This window comes from Xenopus laevis, chromosome 1L (genome assembly GCF_017654675.1).
Source record: "Xenopus laevis strain J_2021 chromosome 1L, Xenopus_laevis_v10.1, whole genome shotgun sequence".
Taxonomy (NCBI): domain Eukaryota; kingdom Metazoa; phylum Chordata; class Amphibia; order Anura; family Pipidae; genus Xenopus; species Xenopus laevis.
In genome coordinates, this window is record NC_054371.1 from 80,550,196 (window position 1) to 80,573,722 (window position 23,527).

The following is a 23,527-nucleotide window of genomic DNA, read 5'->3' on the forward strand; positions in this document are numbered from 1 at the left end:
GCATTAGGGATACAGAAGGCCTGAGTTTGAGTCCTTGCTACAGCCTTTGTCACCTACTGTCCCTGTGCCTCCATAACCAAGCTTGTATTGTGAGTGATAGCACTGATTGGAGACAGAGGATAACTGTGCCTTAAATCTCTGTAGAGCTGCTATATAACAACACATTTTCATTCATTTTAAATCAATAACATGCATAAAAGAAATTCAGGTATGAAATTCGCTATCTGGAAACCCTTTATCCAGAATTATGGAAAGGCCATCTACCATAGATTCCATTTTATCCAAATAATCAAATTTTTTTAAAAATAGTTTCCTTTTTCTCTGTAATAATAAAACAGTACTTGATCCAAACTAACATATAATTAATCAGTACTGGAGGAAAAACCAGCCTATTAGTTTTATTTAATATTTACATGATTTTCTAGTAGACATAAGGCATGAAGATCCAAATTACAGAAAGGTCCATTATCCATAAAACCCCAGGTCCCAAGCATTCTGGATAACAGGTCCCATACCTGTATTTCCATATTTCATATGATATCACTTTCATACGATACTGTCAGGCAGTGTCCATTGATTTTTCTGTCTTGTTATATGACTAATTCTATAATATGCCATGTACATTGAAACTGCTATACAAACAGAAGCAGGCATGCATACAGTACAGAGCCTGGTGACTAGAGCAGTACATTACTAGTATTATGGGAATATAGCTAGGATTCTCTGAAGATGGAATATGCCAGAGCTTTCCAGGCAGAAAAGTGAATGGACTGAATTGATGGGCCAATCACTTGTTAAATGCCGCAGCTCCTTTACAATGCATTTATGATAACCATTCAAAGCTTGAATTGGACCTAAATTGCATGAGTAATTCTTTTTCATTAAAAAAGAAATGCCACTAAATCCTTAGATATTGCAGGGCATTCCCTTTGCAATTTTTAAATGATATAGACATACATTGTATTGAGTAGAAATGTGTTATACTGCATTTTGCTGCAGGTTGAACATATTTTATTATTAATCAGTAGAGAGGATGCATGACAAAGCAATTCCCCTTCTCAGTGTAACTATAAGAATACACCTTTGCTTCTGTCATACATCTTTGCATGGTACTTTGTCATTATCAACCCCCTGATATGAAACTGTTGTGCAACCCTCGGTTGTACATCTGTGATCTATATACATACTTCTCTGGATCTAACAATACCAATGGACCACTAATTGCTCGTTTGCGCACGCGCTTTTCATTTGCGCATGCCCGTGTGGGGGGAGTTTTTGAAGTGGCCGGCCAGGTTGGTTGGGCTACCCTTGCTCCAGTGGAGCTCACAATCTAATCACACCTAATGAGTCATATGTGTTTGGGGATGATAAGAAAACAGTGTAAACGCTAAAAGAACATGCAAACGCCATACAGACAGTATACCAGTGGGAATCAAATAAATCCACAAGCCCAGCATTCCAAAGTAGCAATGGTAATCACTTTGCCGCCATGCTATTGTCTACTTTTTGCATTATGCATACATATCATGCCCATACTGATAGCTATAAACTATTTATAGGACTGGCCACATTTATTAAACATCATCTACAATGTGATTTTTTATTTGACCTCATCAGTAGTAAACTTGAGGCTTTTAATGTATTGCTGCTCTCCCTTGCAAACCAACCTATAACTTGAATAGGGGTAAATTCAAGCATCCTTCTTTATACGATTTTATTCTGTTTTACTCATCATGATATAAAACACCTGAGAGATAGTCAATAATGCAGCAGGCTGCCCCTGAGGCAATGGTTGCTGACCCATTAAGGGGATAGAGCAATGTCTAAGAGACACGCAAACCTGAAGTGTGGATAGGCTGAGATCAGGGGTGTAACTGAAGAGGAAGCAGACCCTGTGGCTGCAGAGGGGGCAGGAGGTATAGGAGCCCGCTAGGCCCTAATTAATGAGCAATTTCAATATATATATATTGGTAGAACAAGTTGAATTTGCTGTCCCAGGTACATCTGGGAATTCAACGTGAAGGTCATTTAAGGTGACATGGGAAGTCAGCACTTATTTGCCAACTTGTATATTGTTGGAGTGTTCTCTCATATCTGTCACATTATTATGAGCTTAGCGGATGGTGGCTCTTTACTTCTTGTATCAGTATATAAGTATGCTGACTGTATGCACCTATATTGTACAGCATGTTGACACTTTTTAAATAATAATGTTGAACCTCAAAAGGGGGCTTCAATATTAAAAAAACACAGTATTTATATAAAAAAGTCCGACCACACTAGAATGATTGGATCATGATTGGATCTTATTATTATTAAAAAAGCACAATGTAAGTGGATTGGGAACAAAATTTATCAAATTGAGCAAAAACGCAAATCGTATTACTTTTTTCTCGAATCGCTAAATTTTTTCGGGCTTTTCCCCGAAGCCAGAATTTTTTAAAAAAAGTTAGAAATAGTCAGATTTTCGGGCTAATTCCAGCGCAGACTACAGAAACTTCCAAATTGGATATGGACCTCTCTCATTGACTTATATACAACCTTGGTAGGTCTGAGATGGCAGATTTTCAGATTCTGACTGTAATAAAAACTACATACCCTGGTGGTCTAGCGGGCCGGCGGGGACGCCCGCCAAGCCGGTCTTCTCTCCCTGATGCGCCGTGAACTAAGGAGGCGCGCGGCGCGCCTCTGCTATTTTTATAGGTGCAGGCGTGCTGGCGTATGATGTCAGCGCGCAATGGCGCAAAGCATTCTGGGTACTTAAAGGGCCATTACATTGGATTCTTTGCCCGTGATAGGACTCGTTTTCCTGGTGCTTTTGAGCCTTGTGCATCTGTTTCCTGTTTGTTATTGATCTCCTGTTATGACCTTGCCTGTTTTTGACCATCCTGTTATCCGTACTCCGACCCAGCCTGTATTTTGACTACTCCTTCTGCCTGATCCTATTCTGATTGATTACCCGGTTTGACCCTTTGCCTGCCTGACGATCCTAGTTTTCCGCCTGCCTCGACCCAGCCTGCCTGACTACGATTCTGCCTTATCCTGTTGTACCGCGACCTTCGGCCTAACTGACTTTTAACTGCCGTGCCCCTTTGCTTGCCAGAACTCCTCGCCTTGCTCCTCTCAAAAAGTCCAGGTGCATCTGAGTACGCTGAGGGCTCCTCCCGAAGCCAAAGGCGGTCACACTACTAGTGAAGCCGAGCTGAGACCAGGGAGCTTAGCATTAGTTCAGGTTTAGGGTGCCGACCGTGACACTGACTTTTTAAATCCTCGGGTATAATAACGTTTTTGGCACTCTACTTATATATTAAATAACCCCCTTATTGTTTGGGGAAGGGAGGTATTTGTATGTGCTATAAGCAGGGGCGATTAGCCAATGAGGCAAGCTGAGGCGCTCGCCTCAGGCGGCATTGCCAGCTAGGTTTCCAGGGGTGGCAAAAAGCCAGTCCTGGTGCCTTTAAGAGCCGAATTTCCGTTTTTTAAACTGGAAATTTAGTTTTACTAGGGCGAGAGAGCGCAATTTGCGCTCTCCACACTAGGGCTGGGGGGTGGCATTACTGGAGCCGCCTCAGGCGGCAATGTACACAGAAACGGCGCTGGCTATAAGGTGTAGTGATGGGCGAAAATATTTGTGAAACAGTGAAAATTTGTGAAAGGCATTGAAGACAATGGACGTCAAAATAATTGTGACACGCAAAATTTTTCCAAATTTTGTCCAAATGCATCAAAGTCAATGGGGGTCCAAACAATTTTCGGATTGCTGGATTTTTCACAGGAAAATTTTTAAATCAGTTTCACAAAAACATGCGCATGTGGCGAAAAGCAGAAATTCGTCGCAAATCCATGCCTGCCGAATTTATTCGCCCATCACTGATAAGGTGGTGTTATTTTTTGTATTTCAATCTGCAACTCCAACATAGTGTTTTATTCAGTGTTGTATGGATATAGCAGGCAATGAAGAGCAGTTTTGTGAAATACAGATACCAGAGCAGCCTAGAATAATCCATCCTCTCCCAATAATAAATCATCAGTTCCAAGGCAATTGCTGGGATTTTTGCTGTCTAGACTAGACCAATGTAACAGTGGGGGGTACTTTGTAAACCCTGAAAAAGAAATGCCTCGTGTAGCTGCTTTTGTGGTTGCTGCTGCTGTTGCTGCGCTGAGAGTTGCAGCCCCTTCCTAATCCCGCGATCCAGGGCTGTGCTTAGTTCAGATCGCTGTGCAGCCAGGGAGGCAGGGCTGTGTGTGCAGGAGAAGAGAGCAGAGGGTGGCACAGGCAGACTTTCACTCAGTCTCCTCGCCTCACACAAGAGCGCAGACGACCAATACGCTGTCACTGGCAGTCACTCGCCTGGGCTTGCATTGCTCGCTACTACACCGCTCAGCCAGACTCATGATTTACTCTGTGGGATACTACCAGCACTTCACTGAATGGTCCCTTCGGATGCTGCTGGCTGCTCGGGCGCTGCGAGATCACAGAGACTTCGTCCCAGGCTTTTAACGAATCTCCTGAGCGACCCTTTAGCCCTTGGCTCGGCGGAATCACTTCGCCACATCGCACGGGATTTTTCCGCCCTTAAAGGATTACTGAAGTAGCAGACACAAGTCATTGGTGGTTGGTTGCTAGGCTTAGGTTGGCATGAATTCCCCTTGACTTCTTTACAGGGAATAAACGCACTTCAGAGTGTTTGTGTAACTATTGGCAGCATATTGCACTGCTGAGGAAAGTGGAGTTGTTTTTTGTACTGAGCCAGAATTTGTGCCTTCCAGTCTGATGGGGAAGGGCATGGAAACTGCCAGTTGCGGAGTGGGACTGGGGTGCATCCTGCAGTTGTTCTTTCTACCTGCCCTGGCCATACTGAGCGCCGGCAGCACCTTGGCAGCTCAAGGTAAGTGTTCATACACACCCACAACCTTGTGGCTTATCATCAGTGCCCTCTATAACACAAATGGCTTTAACATACTATCATACCCATGCTGACACATGGCATGGATAACCTGTATCTGGATCTACCAAGCTCTCCTCTTCTGATGGCATTCCGTTTGGCAGGAACGTAGAAGAAATTAAGGGGGTCGCCGTTGCAGTGCTTAGAGTACAGAGCAGGGAATTCAGCTGCTGTAACTGTAGTGTGGAATATAAAGCAGATATGCCCACTGGCATCCCACTCTCTAACAGGGCACTGCCTGCTTCCTGCCTGCAAGTCTGACTGCTGTGACCAGGGATTTAATTGGTTGCACTACGGTCCCTGTTCATTTTATATCTAGGCACTAGGGGCGAATTTGACCCATTTCGTTTCACCAAAAATTCGCCGCTGGCAAAATGTTGCAGACGACCATTAAAGTCTATGGGCGCCAATTTTTTTTTTGACACGCTAGAAATGGTTTTTGACGCGCGTCAAGTCTATGGGCATCATTTCCGCGGCGAAACAAGGTGAAAAAATTTGCCCATATTTACAAACAATACATATTCTAACATAGGTGCATTAAAATCTTTATATGAATATATATTTCGAAATACATTTAGCTGGATGCGGTGGCTTGCTACTTGCCCATTTTATGCGCGTCTTTCCATAGCAAGCTCCATTAAAACCTTTGACCTAAGAGCTTTTTAGAGTTGCCATGCACCCCACCCTCCCTCCCTCCTGTCTCTCTGCTACTTAAAGTACTCTGGAAGAACTGATATAACCGTATTTTCCCTAGAAGTTAGCAGTGCCCGAGTCGTAATGATCGATTCCTACTGATTTACTGCACCAGAGCGTCTGGCTGGAGTTTGTAGCTAGAGACATTGTACTAACTGTGCGTCTACTGGGGAAAAACAGGAACATGCACGCAGTAGAGGAGTAGTTCCGACTTTATTCGACATTTGTGCGATTCTGACGCGTTTGCTAGGTATCAGCCAGCCACCCTGACATCAGGGGAAACAACAGCAGCCTCAGTTATTAGTAGAGTGATTTAAATGGTAGCTAGGGCGCAGGTAATTGCTTCTTGAATGGAACAGACTAAAGAAAAATAAATAAACTGATATACAGAGTTAAAGAGAGCCTTGCTGGTCTGATTATATATTTATGGAAGGGAAGTGTGCAGTTATTTAGCAATGTAATCGCCCAGACACAGCAGGTTTATACATTCTCCCCAATTACACATCATTACAAGGCATTTTTCATTTTGCTCCCACAATAAACATTCAGCTGGAGGGGGGGGGATAATGAGATAATGAACCATATAAATAACTGTACTATGTACTTTCTTGCTGTTCTGCCCACATCTCTACCCCTGAGATTTGGGAGTAGGTTTCCCCTTCATAGATATAATGATGTAGGGCTGTTGGGAAAAGGGAGATCGATATTGGCAATCAGGCAGTGAGATAAAGGGATTAGTGCAGCGATGAGAGAAATCAGGCAGGGGAACCAAACAGGCTCATGTTTCCGTTATGTCTGTGCATAGATCAGATCAGATGGATTGCTGCTAATCAGAGCTACTCAGTCACCAGTAAAAACCATTTTATACTCAGTGTAGAAAGTACATGAGATCTGGGATCAAGGGGATCTACAAATTGTTGTCTCCTTCTGAGAATAAAGTGGTTAACTACTCATGCTTCAGGATGCCCTGTCACTTTAAATTTCAGCTGCTGTCTGACCTTATAGCCCACTCATGAGCAACCTTTTCTCTTTCACTACAAGCCCCTTATTATTTTTATGGAACTCCTTAATACAACCATGTCAAAATCACTTTCAAGTGAAATAAGGGGGGTAGTTTGGTGGAGTCTCCCTGGTCTGTTGCCTTGTTGTGCTTTCCGTGGTAAAAGATGTGTGATAGGGCACAGATACTGCTGCAAGTCTCAGACAATCGGGAATGCCATTGACATTGTTCTACATACTTAGTGGTGCCAAGATGCATTTCTCTGAGCTATTGCTAGTTCAGGTCTTGGCTGCTTACTGTTTTATAGAGACTTATTTTTATTTCCTTTCCTACAGACTATGATAGCAAGCAAGCATCTCTTTCTTTCTATAAAGTGACTGCATTTGCACCTTCACTTTTCCCTCATATCCCTTGTAGTCGCTTTCTAAAGTGTCATGAAGTTTCAGTGTTCTGCGCTAGAACCTTATTTAGAGAGATGGGCACCTATATCACCACTATGGGGAAACATGTAAAAAGAACAGGAGAATACTGTATTTTTCATTCCTTGTGCGTTTAAAGCTTTCCCCTATATATTGGGCAGGAAACGCAGTTATATCTCTATGTATGTACAGTATGTTATTGTGGAAGTTTACTAGAGCACATCTGTAGGTTTTGTTTCCATGCAGTCTGCCTGTCCTTTTAACCTAGAGGGGACAGTCCCTGGCTATTCTCAAGCATGAGTAGAATACAGACCACTTTATCACAATCCTTAATCTACAGACCTTGCCGTGGCAGAGGTCACCAAAATGATACAAAAAAGACCCCATGCATCCATTTGCAGCCAGCAGATTCAGATAAGAGTTCAGATAATTCAGCTATGCGCATCAGTAATACAAGTAGCCAGTGTCTGTTACATCTTAATCTTTTCATTTGCAACACCTCTTAGAAAACCATTCAGTTACTTTATAACAGAGATACAGCAACTGGAAGGGGCTTCACATTCACACACACCCCACCACCACTGTGTGACTTTCAGCAAATAAATTATCCACTTGAAGTTTAGTCCTGCTTAGATTTTTGTTTGCATTATACTCTTAAGGAAAATATATTGCCTCTACTGTATGCTTTTAATACTCTAGCAGCCTTCTGACTATCAGCAACTTGTTCCACTGATTGTGGGAGTATCAGGGAGAAAATAATGAAAAAGTGCAACTCAGTTATAATTATGAAGGGGCTCTTTATGGTTCCTGGAAAAAAACTGCTATTTTTATTTTAATTAGCTGAACTGAACAACTTCACTTTTTAGCGTTTATCAGGGGACAGCTGAACATGTATTGGCGCAATATTGATTTTGAGGTATAATAGCAGGAATTGGTTATGAGTATGAAAAACGCATTTTAAAAATAAAAAATGCTGGGAGCAATGTATATGTTGTTAAATCATCCCCTCTTGAATTTCACAATGTTTATGTTATTAACTGTCCAATTATTACCTGAATAACATTTCATTTGAAATGTATGTGTGTGTGTGTGTACCCCCTGTTGTGCAAAATAAGTATATCAGAAGTCATCATGGTCATGAAACTCTGAGGTGGTAGCTAATATACTTATATCAGTAGTTGTGGGATTTTTTTTTCAGTTCAATCCTCCCCCATCACAATCCAGCCTTTGGTCAGGACCCCCTTGGTTCTTTAGAAGATCACAGGAAAATATTGGTTCACGAGTCATTAGGCCATAGTTCCAATAATGTAACAGAACAGCAAATAAATTCACCCTAATCTTCAAACTGAAATTTTAGGCATATCTAGGAGGTCAAATATGTATTCTCCCCAAATCCTATCCTAACTGGCCTTTTTGCTGAGCCCCCAGACACTGTTCCGTGCACCTAGCCACCCATTTTAGGAACTGCTGCCTTTTTTTTTAAAGTAGGGTGTACACAGTGATGATAGATGAAAGGAAAATCCCAAACCAAAGAGCTTACAATTCAAGAGAAATAGGTATCTGTAAATCACAGGCAATAGAGAATATATTTTTTATTATTATTATTAATAATAATAATAGCTTCTGTTTATAAAGTGCCAACAGCACTTTCCTAAAGAAAAATGGAACATATAGATTACATACAAACATGTAAGCAATAGGGCCCTGCTTAATAGAGCTCAGTTCATCACTAGGCAGACAGTACCATTTTACCATTATCCAAACTTGTTTTTTTTCCCAGCTTTATCTTGTATAGTTCTACTTTCATGCTCAGCTTGCGTTGTCAACTTTATAACCTTATTATTATCACAGTGGGCCCACAAAATCATATATCAGCTTTCATATAGATTTGGGATTGTAGGCCCTTGCCAATTTATTGTATCTCCTCATTTGCGTCTCGGAAGACTTGAAAAAAGATTGTCCTGTTCCTTTGAATGTAGACGCAAACACATTCTTGTCAGGCAGACAAGCAGGCGAGCAGCGAATACAGCAAAGCTTGACTAAGGGATAGGCGAGCGGTCTCTGCTTGCGAGGGAGTCTGCTGAAAATGTGATATGCTGGAAATGGGTGAGTGAACATTGCTTTGGATATTACCCGTGTGGTTTCATCATTTCTGGATACAGATAAGAAATGTTTTTCCTGATTGACACAGAGGCAGGCAAGCCTTTCAGAGCCACAATCAGACATGCTTCCCTTTCGTTTGTGATTTGATAGACAGAGGCAGGATGAGCTGTGAGATCATCTAGATGTAGATTAAAAGGTAAAGCAAAGGAAGGTTACGCTCCTTAGGCAGAAGTTTGGATGAAAAATATGGCAGACAACAGCCTACTCTTAAAATAACCTTTCCCCCATAGGCAGCTGTGCCGCTTGTCCATAAACTTATTAATTGTATATGTTTTCTGCTATCATTCAGTTTTATCTATAAATAATGGAAAGGTGGAACTGCTTTGGTGAAAATGTATTTCCTTGAATGGGTAGGCCATTAATGTCACTCTTTCTTTGTTCTTTGATATGCTCTAAAAACCTTATGTATACTGCCATGCATTATACATATTATACATGTCATAAAAACACAGACTTTATGAATACTAAATACCAGTACAAACAACAACTCTGTACTAAGGGGAAAGCTCAGATGTTGGGTTTTGGATATTACATTTTTCAAATATAAAAGTATATATATCAGCTGCCATGTTGCTTGCTTTGGTTAAGGCAGTCTCCATCGGCAGTAATGAAGGAAGCACCACCAATTTGTGGGCACTAGGGGTGCTGTAGTTCAGAGGAAGGATGTTGCTTACCTCTGCCAGGGGAATTAATAAGGCAGTACACTGGTCAAACAGACATCTGCCTTGAAGTATATGCTTATCCCTTGCACTTAATTTACATAAAAGAATATATAAACTATAAATAGGGTGCATTTTCCCTTTAACAACTGATTTCAGATGACATGTAAATTGTGCTGCTAGAGTATTGTTTCAATGTCTATTACAGGTACTGAGAGCTTAGATGGATTGGGAATTAGATTTACGAATGACATAAGGATTGCTCTTTGATATATGAGATCATGACGCCATCTAGGAATGAAATAGTTTAATGTTTTCAGGCTTTGCTTCTGTAGCATCTACCCCGCTCACTCCCTCCTTCCTTTTGCTTGTACATGCACATTAAAACTTGCACCAAGTGTCATTTAGACGAGACACAGGAAATCTTTTCACTCTATAGAAAACATAGTTCATTCAGCCAAATTAGGTCCTAATCCAGAACTCTACACCGTTTATAAAATCATGGGAATGCTGCTGAAAAGGTCACATTTCCCTCTCGAGGAGGGAACAGAGCCAAAATCATTCTGGTGAGTGTCACTATTAATAATGGACACCATTTACCCTAGTTCTAGGCTTCTATTTAGGTTTTATTGAATACACTTTTAGGTATAAGGGCACAGTTTATTTTGTGAACGGAACCAGCACATTGATATGAGCAGGAGCTGCCATACAGATTCCTTGTCTGAGGCATTCTCTTCTTGATCAGGAAGTCAGAATTAAAACAACCAATGTCATCCCCCAGAGATTTGATAAAATATTAAGCACATTGGCTATTACACATTGGAATGTGCCGTTTTATTATAAATCTGTGAATGTTAAATCATTGATTCTTTCACCTCAAGCAGCTCTTTATAGGTATGCACAAATTTCATGTATTTCTATATGTTGAACTCTCTGAACTAAGTATATAAAACTGCAGTGTGTGTTTTTCATTAGCAGTCCCAGCAAGTAGATCATAAATGATGTCCCAGATTAAAGTAGAAAAGGAGCTATTCCCTTGCTCCATCTACAATAAATACATTCTTCGGTCTTTCAATTATGCATGGGCTCTCAAGCCTCCCTTAACAACACCTATTTTTATTCATTTGCATTAATGAACACCTCAGTATTGTGTCACACTGTGAATGAACTTGCCTCTGAAATATACTCGGCTACAATAAACTCACACAAGATTATGTTTCACATGCTAATTCTACTAGATATTTCCCCCCTAAGCAATATTATTTTTTCACTGGAAGAAATGGAAGCCCTCTGTTTTAAGACACAATCGGATGATATATATATATTATTATTGTATATGAATTTCCCTAAGCAGCCGCCATTACAAAACAAACAGTGGACTGGCCTGGCAATTCCCTTTAGTGCTCAAGGGCATGGGTAAATCTTAATGGGGTTAAGAGAGTGCAGAGCAGGCAATTACAAGCAGACAGCTGTTTTGGCTGAGCTGGAACCAGCAGAGAAATCTCTTGGTGATCACTGCAAAAATGCATACGAGAAATAGGTGGCATTTTGTTTGCTATTCATGAAATTGAGTCATTTGTATTTCAGTGTTACAATGGTGTACTAATTCAAATGTAATATATATATAATTATATATAGACTGAAGAACATGTAAGAATACACTGAAGCATATGTTTTCTCCAGCCCTAGCTGACACACACGTGATCTAGAGAAAATACAGTTCCAAACCTTAAATCTCACTGCATGGGGGCAGAGTTACAAGCCTTAGTAGGAACAAAGAGTAGCATGAATAGGGGCTTTGCATTTTGCTTGCATAGAGCCCGTTTGCAATCAGAAATATATCTACAATCCTACAGGTGTAATCATTTGTTCCTTAGACCAAGCTTCAGGGCTGAAGCAAAAAGGGGCAGGGGCAGGCCTGTCCAGGGTGCTGACCCCTGACATGTGTCAATGGGTGGCATCAGCCACTTAATCCACAGCAAGAATTACTAAGCAGTTGCTTGAAATTGTTTAACTGAAAACTTTGCACATGAAAAAATAATCAGTTAATTCAACGGAAGAAGAAAAAGAACCAATAAATCGAAAAGGCCAACCAATCTTCTTTGTGTGTGTCCAACTTAATTAACTAAGACAGTGCTTGATTTGCATGGTTCCAGCCAATTGTCAGCCCGAACCCTTTCAGCACAGATACAAGCACTGAGCCTGTGCTATGCGCATGCAGCATAATAACTGGAAACGTATTATAACTAAATAACAATGGATTTTTGTTTTCTATTCTTTATTTATATAGCACTGACATGTACCATGGTGTAGCTTTGAATCTAAAGTCCCTTTCCCATTCATACAATATTGTCAGTTTTATGTAGAACCATTTAGCCTGCCTTTTTGGAAAAGAGAGGAGACACAGGGAGAACATGCATACAGAAATATGCAAATAGTGCCCGCAAAAAATTCTGAAAAGTAGGCAGAAGAAATCAGGTATATTTATATATGCATTAAATGGTGACATGAATTGGGTCACTGGCTATCCTAGTTTTTCATTTTGGCCAGTCCATACAGGCACAATTGCACCAGAGGTTAGAGATTTATATGAATAAGAGGAGCATTCACATTGATTACCCTAACAAGTGAAGTTGTGACAAAATTGACCAGACTGCCTGACCAAATCTAGGCCTAAATCGCCAGCTTTTGGAATCTAATACTAACACACATATTCGTACAGACCAATTGCGTAACTAGAAATTACTAGGCAAACAATTTTTCAGGCCCCCAGAAATCTAGAGGTTGACCCCTTTTACCAATATTTATTGAACTTGTATTTGAATTAGGGCCTCCTGGACCCCCCTGCAGTTGCAAAGTCTGCCTTCTCTGTAGTTACCCTGGTAAAGATTGGCCAGAGAGCAACCATGCTGCAAAATGAATCTGTGTTTGTGGTCAGCATTACGTTATTTTATTTTTTTGCCCTGCAGACCTGAGAAAAATAAGATAATCAAACTTGGCAAAGTAGTTCGTCGTAGGGCAGGCTGGCTCCTGTAATTTATACATTTTCCATAAATACCTGTGCTTTTAAGTATACTATAGGAATGAATATTATTGGAAACATTTTAGAAAACCCTTTTCCCTCTGAAAGTGTTCTGAGAAACTATCACAGAATGCCATATTAATATGCATTTCTCAGAAAGTCAGCATGTGATGTCAAAGGTAGTGGTTTGGGAAATAATGTCTAAAAAAAATGCTACCCGTGCTCTTAATAGTTAGCACTAATGGAAAATGCTTAACAATCACTACTGTGTCTTACAGAAAACGACGCTGCTCATCTGTTCATCATTAAAGTGACTGGCATTTCTAAATCAATTTGCTGACTCTACAGGAGATGGTGTAGGAAGCATAATACCCATGATCTGGGCAATTTTAGTGCCATCGATGCAAGCAAGAACATGTTAAATCTTGCTCTAGCTGAGGTTCAGTAGAAGCAATGGTTCCTTCTTTCTCATTCACACTCAGGCTTGCTGAAATCTGAACTTTAGCAGCAGTTAATGGGAGCTGATCAATCTTACTTTAAATAAATACAGCTACTGTGCAGAGACGGAACTAACAGGCACCCAAGCTCCTGTCCTTGCTGTGCTCCTGTGCTGTGCCTCTTACAAAGTCATGATCAAAATACAATTAAAGCTCAGCATATAAGCCACTTTGGTTGTAGAGTATACATTGTCAATGAATAGCAAGTTAAGAAGAGTTACTTATGTGTTATTTTTGTAGACAGTGTGGGTTTGCTATACAGGTATGGAAGATGTTATCCAGATTGCTCAGGACCTGGATAAGGGGTCTTTTCATAATTAGGCTTTCCATACATTGTCTACTAAAATCATTTAAAGATTAAGTAACCCAATAGGATTGTTTTGCTTCATATAAGGATTAATTATATCTTAGTTAGAATCAATTACAAGGTACTGTTTTATTAAAATGGAGTCTATGGGAGATGTCTATTATTTGAAAATAACTTGAAGATGGACTTTTTTTTGTCTTTTTCTGAAGGCATAAGGGTATAATCTACATCTCTGCAGGCTCAGATTTGTGTGAAGGCCACAAAGGCTTAGGGGAACAAGTTGTTAGGGACAGGCTATCCCGATATTCTACCATTGAGAACACCTTTGCTGGCCCTCACAGGTATAGTATTGCCATTGGGCCTAGGGGAAGGATAAAAGGGAGATTGTGTTTTGATGCATATGCTGTACATCTTGTGTGAAATAGGGAACATGACGTTTCTCTATCCAACGATTCCAAGATCTGGTTGGACAAATCAAAACCCATGCAGACTAAAGCCTAGGTTCTATCCAAGTTTTCCCTTCACAATAGGACATCCCTTTTTGAGAATTATAAGGACTGACAAATTGAATCACTGGATGTATACTATGTAGAATTGGAATCAGACAAGAGACAGTGTGTCCATAATAGAAACTGGTATTAAATTGTATATAACTGCTAAACTAGAAGGGTAAATATATATCCCTATTATGCATAAAGGAAACCATATGTAATTTTTTTGTGCTAGCACAAATAACAGCTCAAAAAGTGCTTGATGTAGAAAATGTGAAATATAACATGAAAATACGCTAACCTTTGGGGGATACACGTTTAATTAAGTGCCTGCACAATTCTTGTTTCTGAAAGACTTAATTATCTCAGTGTTTAAAAAAAAAAGGACCATTTCATTTGTAGATTCACTCTGGAGCGTCTCATGTGTATCAGTCAATAAAGCACGGAGCTGAAGATCGCTTTTAACTCATAAACCTACATTAAAGCAATGCTTTAAAAAGTATGCAAATGAATGGCTGCCATCGCTGGGAGCTAGTATAGAAGAATGGAAAGAAGGGTGGCAGCATGGAATAGATGAAAGGATCTATCTTAGATCTACCTACTCTTGAATTGCTTATAGAGAAAACATGCAAAAACATTTATATACCTGACCTCTAATAGTTTACGGTCTCTGCTTATATTAACCCTACTGATACACAGTGGTATAAATCCACAAAGAACCTGTGAATTGACAGTAGTATCTATGCTGTCTGCCATCTATGCAGATGGCAAAGATTCTGAGCTGAATGTGGGACCTGCAATCCCACCAAGCCGATACATCCGAATGTGGGGTCCATACTGGGCTCCTTGGCCCAGACTGGCAATCGGTGAGTTCTGGCAAATGCCAGAGGGGCTGCTATAAGGTGCCATAGAAAGTCAGTATTTAGTGGGCTGGTGGGGGCTGTTTGGGCCTCTGTGTGGGCTACTTGGGCCTCTGAGTACCTGAAATGCCAGGGCCTATTTTAAATCTCAGTCCAGTTCTCCGCTCCTTTTCCCTTAGGTACATGTGGCCCATTTAGCTTATTGTTTAGTCACTGGTAAACTTGGCCAATTTAATTCCAAAATCTTGTGGCTCCAAAAGCCTATCTTTTGGTTTTAGTAGAATGTTGAGTTTTATCAGTCCAATGACAATGTGGTTAATATCTGTAACTGTAATCTGTAATGGGGATAAAGATATGGTGTTCTGTTTTTAAGGGTACAATATAAAACACATTTATTTCATGAGAAAGACACATTAATATTCACGATCTAGCTTTAATTTAAGTTAATTTCCTACTTGTGAGGATTAGCAGTAAGATAGCATTTTTTTGTACTAAATTGTTTGGCCTCAGCCTCGGGCACATCTGTGAGTTCAGTGCTACTGTGTTTGTCCAAAAGCAATGAACATATTTCAGAATTTTAATGTATCAGTCATGTGACTGCATTCATATTGCAGTGTTGCTTTGCTGTCTTGCAGCACTGGGGTCCTTGGTTCAAATCCAACAATAAGATTATTTCCTTCAGGTATTCTGGTTTTCTCCCACTTGCATTAGGTGGAATGAAAGGTTAATGTGCTCCTGAAATTAATAAATTAAATTATAAAATTGTCCCTAGAGTGTGGGAATCTGATAGAGGCCTTAGATTGTAAGCTCCGGTGGGGAAGGGGCAGATATGAATGATGAATAATCTCTATAAAGTGCTGCAGAATATGTCAGCACTATATAAATAAAGGACTACAATAGTAGATGTGGGAGTTATCAAGGGGAATTTACAGCTTTGTTTGAATGGCTAGTGACTGTAGACAGGAAAGATCATTTTGTGGTTGTCTCTAAGAGCACTGTAGCAGTCAAAACAACTTATGTGCCATATGCCATAGTTCACTTTCATGCTTACCTCTGTAGTTTATTAATTGTAAAGATAACAGATCCATTTTGAATACATTAGCATTGCAGCAATTGTGTCAGCTTGCTTAGAATGAAAGGACCATAGCTGGCAACATTTGGAAATCATTTTCTCTAAGCTATAATGTACCACATATGACATACTTAATGGTCACCATTAGAGAAATGCTATTATGGGTAAAGCACACCCAGTAAGGATGGGTTACAGAAGGAGAACAGTAATCAAGAATTGATGTCAGTTATTAGAAATTCTTATGTGCAGTTAATTCTTTTTAAAAAATAGGTCAACACTTCCCAGTTCCAATCCTTGGATACTAGGGACGTTCATGGGCTCCTAATGAAATATGGTGCCATTGTTACACAACTGGACATTTACATTATATTCTACAGTGTTAAAAAGTTGTTTTCCGTATTTAACTGATTACAACCCAGTTAAGGTACAGGGAAAATTACTATATATACTATATGCCTGTTTACAGTACCATCTTGAAGTTGTTTCTTTCATTGTTTAACTTAGGATATCACATGAACCGAATCCAATCTTTCAACAGCTGTGTCTAATCTGCCTTGTTCATGTTCCTTTTATGTTGCTTATATCCAATGTGAAGAAGAGCAGGGACAACTGTCATAATGTCTTTAAAATAGAAGAGGGTCTGCGGTCTTAATCCAAACCACACTGTTGACAAAAACAGATATTTTTAAAAAAAAAAGTGCCCCCAAAAGAAGCCACCAAAGCAAAAACTGCTCTAAAGTACTGTCGCTGCCAACAGTTTCAGGGACAATTCCTGTTCTTGACACTATCAGGAAAATGTTGACCTTGGATTTTAAAACTGACCAAATGCCAACTAGTATTTAAATGTGGCAGAAATTATATATTCCTCTTACCAACTGTATATTTTAAAAATAATAATGCTATAATTTATGGGTTTTTTTTTTTTTGCTTGTTTGACATGTATTCTACTTGAGGAAACACTGTCATTACTATGAATGTTTAATGTGTTCTGTTTAGTACAAGTGGTCCAACAAAGGAGATGGCAATCATTTTGTTTTTGTATGTTTGGCATCAATGCAAAATCCATTAGGTTAGTATTGATTCATATATACAGGGGCAATGGTTTTATTCATTATATTCAAAATTTGCTTCACAAACATCTTAAAATATGGGAAGTACAAAGAAGAGAAACCATGTCAATTTATTTACTAGACTGCAAGCAGACGAAAACATCTGAAACACAATGCATAACTTCCATTGTGCAATCTTTCTTTATTTTCGATGGAAACAGAATGGAGAACAATATTTTTGTTATTTCTTGTGGCGTATCTAGCCCCATTGACTAACATTAGTATAGGCCTCATTTAGGGCACTAAATCATCCACTCTTCCGGTTTTACCTCTCAAAAAAGAACACTTCCAGCATTATAGTTACATTGTCACATTATACTTTTTATATATTATAAGGAATGTGACAACTTGTCATTGTGTCAGCCTGCTAGGCAACATTTTATGTTCTAGTTACAATAACTCCACATCCCAATTAGATTATATGCAAATTGAGAAAATACACCAGTGAAACTAAACTGAATCCTGGAGATAAATATGTGTATGCCATATACAGTGACATGTTAAGGAACAAAAAATATAATGCATCAGATGCGTAAGCAGATATGTTGAAATATAGTAAATGTAGTGTGATACTATGCACAAAGTAGCACACAGGGGAGTAAAAAACAGCACAGTATTTTACATTTCATGGGATGCTACTGAGTGAACAACATGATCATGGTAAACATTTGAATTTCAATGTTCAATTTATTAGTGAAATGAGATACATTAATCATTTGCACAGGTGACATATGAAACAGTAAAATGCCCCTATTAATTGTTTTACACGGATAGTAGATTACGCTCCTGGCCATTTAATTTTAATTCAGTTAAAATGTATTGGCTCATTAAATCTGTTGAGCAGGAAAGTTCATTTCAGGAGTTGGCGCTAGTTATGCCAAGGCACGCTATTATTATTTCGTTATTTCGCAGGGTACCACAAGGTGTCTATAATAAAAAGTCTCATTAGCTTTAAAATGCCTTGATTACATTACATCTTTATACCCAAGACAAAGAAGAAAGAAAGCATGTAGCTTTGTAATGATTATTGAGGCCACTGACACTATAAAAGGAATGCAATAATATATGATGTGCTGTTATCTCTGTGGCACTCACTGAGTTAAGTATATGGGGTATAAATGCAGTCCTTGTAATAACATTGCTTCCATCTTTTATTTCTAACCATCCCCCACTAACACACAGTGCAGAAAGGATCCTTTTCTGCTGGGAATAAGAAATGTGAAAAAGCTTTGAGTCAACAAGGCCTGCTGCTCAGGTTTCAAGTTTTGACAAATAATTTAAAAGCCAAATGTGCACCCTAAAACTGATACCCTCCGTGTGTTCCATCTTGCTCATCAGTCTCACAGGGTTATTGATGGGGCCCCATATTGTCATGTGTTGAAAACTGCTGACAAAACTATCAAGCAGAGCTAAAGCTGGGGAAAAAATAAAATGCCTGTGATTCATTATTTTAAGAGTTATCTTTGCAGCTGAAAGATGTGGGTATCTGACCTGACTTGAAAATGTGGCAAGCATTCAGGTTTTAGTTTATTAAAAAAGAGAAAAAAAAGAAGCTTTCTATCCAATTCCCTAGCTATATCAGCTTTAGAAAACAATTATGTTTTCTAGGAAACCACTCTATACCAACCTCGTCTGTTATTAGGGTACAAATATCAGGATTTATTGAATACTATAATAGCAAGATACAGCAAGAATAGCAAAACTGTACTGGTGTTGAGAAATTATATCATTTCTAAATTAACAGGGTGACCCCATATAGAGTTTTAATCCATTTTCAGTCTATTAGAGATATTCAGTTATCAAGACACAATATATAAACATATTAATGAAATTTTCAACCTCATAGGTCCAGATTCATATTTGTTGGGACTTATATTCAATTCTGATAAGAAGCATAAAAGATGTTTAATGGGGATGTAAACCCTGCTATTCAGTCCACATACAGCAATAGGATCTACTGTATAATACAGAATACTTGGGACCAGGGGTATAAAAATTGTGGGTTTAAATTGGACTGTGTGATAAACACTGTTGTAGTAGCAAGAAATGTACAGTGTGCAACAAGAAACATATAACATACACCCTAGCATAAAAAAGAATGAAAAAATAAATCAAATAAAAATCAGGGCATTTCAGGCCATGCCAAGACATACCTCTGATCTAGCCAGAACATGCCAACTTCATGGAAAACCTGGCATCTTGGGAGCGCTTGCTATCTGGGACTCCTAAAATTGTAACAACTGAGGGTATGTATCAACCCTTCTATTGTATGAATACAATACATGTATAGGACCCATTATACAGAAACCCATTATCCAGAAAGCTCCAAATTATGGAAAGGACGTCTCCTATAGACTTCGTTATAATCAAATAATTCTGATTTTTTAAAAATGTATTCCTTCTTCTCTGTAGTAATAAAACAGTATCTTCTACTTGATCCTAACTAGGACATAATACATCCTAATTGGATGCAACGAAATCCTATTGGGTTTAATTCATGGTTTAATGATTATTTAGTAGACTTAAAGGGATACTGTCATGGGAAAAAATATTTTTTCAAAATGAATCAGTTAATAGTGCTGCTCCAGCAGACTTCTGCACTAAAATCCATTTCTCAAAAGAGCAAACAGATTTTTTTATATTCAATTTTGAAATCTGACATGGGGCTAGATATTTTGTCAATTTCCCAGCTGCCCCTGGTCATGTGACTTGTGCCTGCACTTTAGGAGAGAAATGCTTTCTGGCAGGCTGCTGTTTTTCCTTCTCAATGTAACTGAATGTGTCTCAGTGGGACATGGGTTTTTACTATTGAGTGTTGTTCTTAGATCTACCAGGCAGCTGTTATCTTGTGTTAGGGAGCTGTTATCTGGTTACCTTCCCATTGTTCTTTTGTTTGGCTGCTGGGGGGGGGGGAAGGGAGGGGGTGCTATCACTCCAACTTGCAGTACAGCAGTAAAGAGTGATTAAAGTTTATCAGAGCACAAGTCACATGACTTGGGGCAGCTGGGAAATTATCAATATGTCTAGCCCCATGTCAGATTTCAAAACTGAATATAAAAAAATCTGTTTGCTCTTTTGAGAAATAGATTTCAGTGCAGAATTCTGCTGGAGCAGCACTATTAACTGATTCATTTTGGAAATGTTTTTTTTCCCATGACAGTATCCCTGACAGTATCCCTTTAAGGTATGGAGATCCAAATTATGGAAAGATCCCGTATCCAGAAAACCCGAGGTCACGAGCATTCTGGATAACAGGTCCCATACCAGTATAATATTGGCATGCTATAATGATCAGTTAATGGGAAAGTCTAGAAATGATTTTCTCATTGTTAATGCTAGACCCTATAGCAGATAAGGGTTCTCCAGTATAGGCACTACAAAAAGAGTGTAAATATTACAAAGGGTAGAATTTTCCTTCCCCGCTTCTTTACATAATTCTCAGTTAAAATTCCTATTGAATAGTATTTCATGCTGAGCAAAACAAGGGCACTTCCACATTGAAACGGCACCGTATTCAAGTGCATAATTGTTTTAAAATGAACTAAGCATTCTATCTGATTCAATGACAGTTTGCCACAGGCTACCACTGTTTCAGTGGGGTCTGCTGATGTGATTTGAATAGTTTTTCTAATGAAAAACAGTATGGTAGCTCCCAATCAAAATCAAGTAGCAAAATGCCAATAAATAAGACTCCCTAGAATAAGCCATCCCTGTGTGTTTTAGTGAACATTAATTGAAGAAAAACATTGGTCTAATCCCTCCTGTTGTTTCCCCTTTAAGCAGTACTCCAGAATAGCAATTGACAGACTTCTCTCTAATGTGGGTCTCAATGATCTGCACTGTAGGGAGCCCTATTACGTGATTGCAGTTAGCTGAATTTAGTAGCTTTTTGGTATGAATTTGAATCATGTAATAATTATTTGGAAAGCACCAGGATCCACATGTTTATACTGGAATACTAGAGAAAAAAAATGTACATTTCATGGAATTAGGTTAACTAGAATCCACTGGGAGGCAATCAAAGAAAAGAATGAAATAGAAACTGAGGCGTCCTTTAACACTGTTCCATTGTTGGTAATGGTTCACAAGTGTACCATTAGGAAGAATGCATTATGTAAATATAATTACATTTCTCTGAGGATTTTTCGCTTTGAATCATATTAAGACAGGGTGACCAGACCTCTTATTTAAAGGGATGCTGTCATCACATAACTTATCCTCGTTAATTATAATACTATATAATTGTATACTGAAGGTTTATTAGTATTCTGTAATTTTGCGTAATATTTTTAAAGTTTAATGTGCCCATTTACTTTGCCACAGTCTTATCTTATTCACTGTGCTTTTTTTTCCTCTTGTTGGTTCATGGCTCTCACTTAACTTGTATATTTAGAATCCAGGCCATAAAGTAAGATAGAGCTTCTGCTGTTTGTCAGAAAATAAGAACAAGTAATCACATGAGCAACATAAAATGGACTCCTCCATCCAGTCACGTGATAATAATATTAACGTGAATAAAAATGTTTTTTTTTAAATAATATTCCATACTATTTTCAGGCAAATGTAAGGATCAAAGATTCCATTTGTTACTTGCCAGTCATAAGATGGCCAAACATACACACAGATTTTCCTTAAACATAAAATATGTTTCATCTCTGATCTCTGTTTTCATCATATGATTTAATTACAGCCCATATAGAGAGAATGATGGCCAATCCAGTCAGGGTCATAGTTTTACACTAAGGCGGTTGATAAAATCTCAAATATTTTTATTTTTTTTGTCTGGCCAGGTGCCCTAGGCAACCTGGCCGGGGCAGCGCCCAAAAGGCATGCAGGAAAAAATGAGCATATGCGGAAAAAATGCGTATGCGCAAAAGGTCGTGTGCGCATGAGCAAAAAGGGGGACTAGGGACATCTTATTGGCTGCTATGGGTTACTGCACCTGAGCAAACTTAGTGCCTTTTATTACGTATAGGGGTAAGAGTACTTACCTGCCTATTTGTTCACTTCTGTCATTTTTTAAAAAAATATGCAATCTACTTTGTACAATTGTTACTTGTGTGGCCAAATCATTAAACCCACATTTCATTTAATTGCTCAGGAAGGCATTTATGGGATTTTGGTGTGGCTTGGGGCTGCACCCAAAAATATGGCTTTTCCCTTGGATTTTAAAGTCAATGCATTTTTTTAGATTCTGCATTAAAAGCTTTTATCATGTAAAAGTTCATTGTTGTATGGAACTGTCTCTACTATAATTAATGTGTGTAATAAATGTGCCTTCATTTCTGGTTACAACAGGAACTATAATATTTTTGTGTAGCTTTTTCAGGGCAATACCCATACAATTGTGGCAGCACTGGTATTTTCCTAGTAGTAAGCACAATTTAGCAGTAATATTTTAGAACATTTAAATCCTTATCTTTTTTTGCCTTCAGAACATCAGAGTTAAATTCCAGACATTACCAGCTGTCCACGTGGAGTTAAGATAACATTAGGTTTGGGAGATAGCAATTTTGTGATAGACAACCATGGCTTGTTTTTGTTTAACTAAGTTCATTTACAATCTACAGACGTTACAGGTCAAATGAGGATTGAGTTTCTGATCATGTAAACTGCAACAGAAAAATCATTGCATCTAGTAAAAAGAAATCTTTGTTGTACATGTCCAGAAAAAAGGGAAATATATCAAATAACAAAGGGTGAACTTACCACAAAGTTCATGTATAAACTTGATTTTCCAGGGTATACATATTTATCAAATGTAAAATGATGAATTTATTTTGTGCTTTAGTTTCAGGCTTTAAAAAATCTTTGAGAAAAAAACATTCTATTTTTTTTGCCTCTAAGCTGGCTGAATTGCAATACTTTTTATACTTCTACAGGAGTATTATAATTTTTACTTGATTTTAATACTGCTTCAATTAGGGACTAGATGTAGTCATTTGTAGCAGATTCTAACAGCAGGGGATTGGCAGTTGCTGCAACACATTGCAGTTCTGTGAAACATAACTCTATATGAAACAATGTACTTATATTCAGCTTGTTTAAAGGATGTGAGTAGAAGTTTACTTAGATCCTGCTTGTGAAGGTCATGTCCTGTACACATGTTGAGGTGTTATCATGAAGTGGTGTAGTAAGAGCTCCATTGACTTCATTGCAAACTTCTGTGCAGAACCTTCTTCTTATCATTCCTTAGACCAATGATCCCCAACCAGTAGCTCGTAGTAACATGTTGCTCTCCAACCCCTTGGATGTTGCTCCCAGTGGCCTCAAAGCAGGAGCTTATTTT

At 38.8% G+C, this 23,527-nt stretch overlaps 1 protein-coding gene across 2 annotated transcripts in view; it reads left to right on the top strand.

Moving 5' to 3' along the window:
* The first annotated feature begins 4,064 nt into the window (after window positions 1–4,064).
* unc5c.L (unc-5 netrin receptor C L homeolog) overlaps window positions 4,065–23,527 on the top strand; it is a 218,437-nt gene continuing 198,974 nt past the window's right edge. The window contains exon 1 of one of the 2 annotated variants that reach the window (XM_041590751.1): window positions 4,065–4,889. In XM_041590751.1, coding sequence (XP_041446685.1) covers window positions 4,775–4,889 — 115 coding nt within the window. In that variant the 5' untranslated portion in view covers window positions 4,065–4,774. The remainder of the gene's footprint in view (window positions 4,890–23,527) is intronic. The other variant, XM_018252094.2, reaches the window with a different exon arrangement.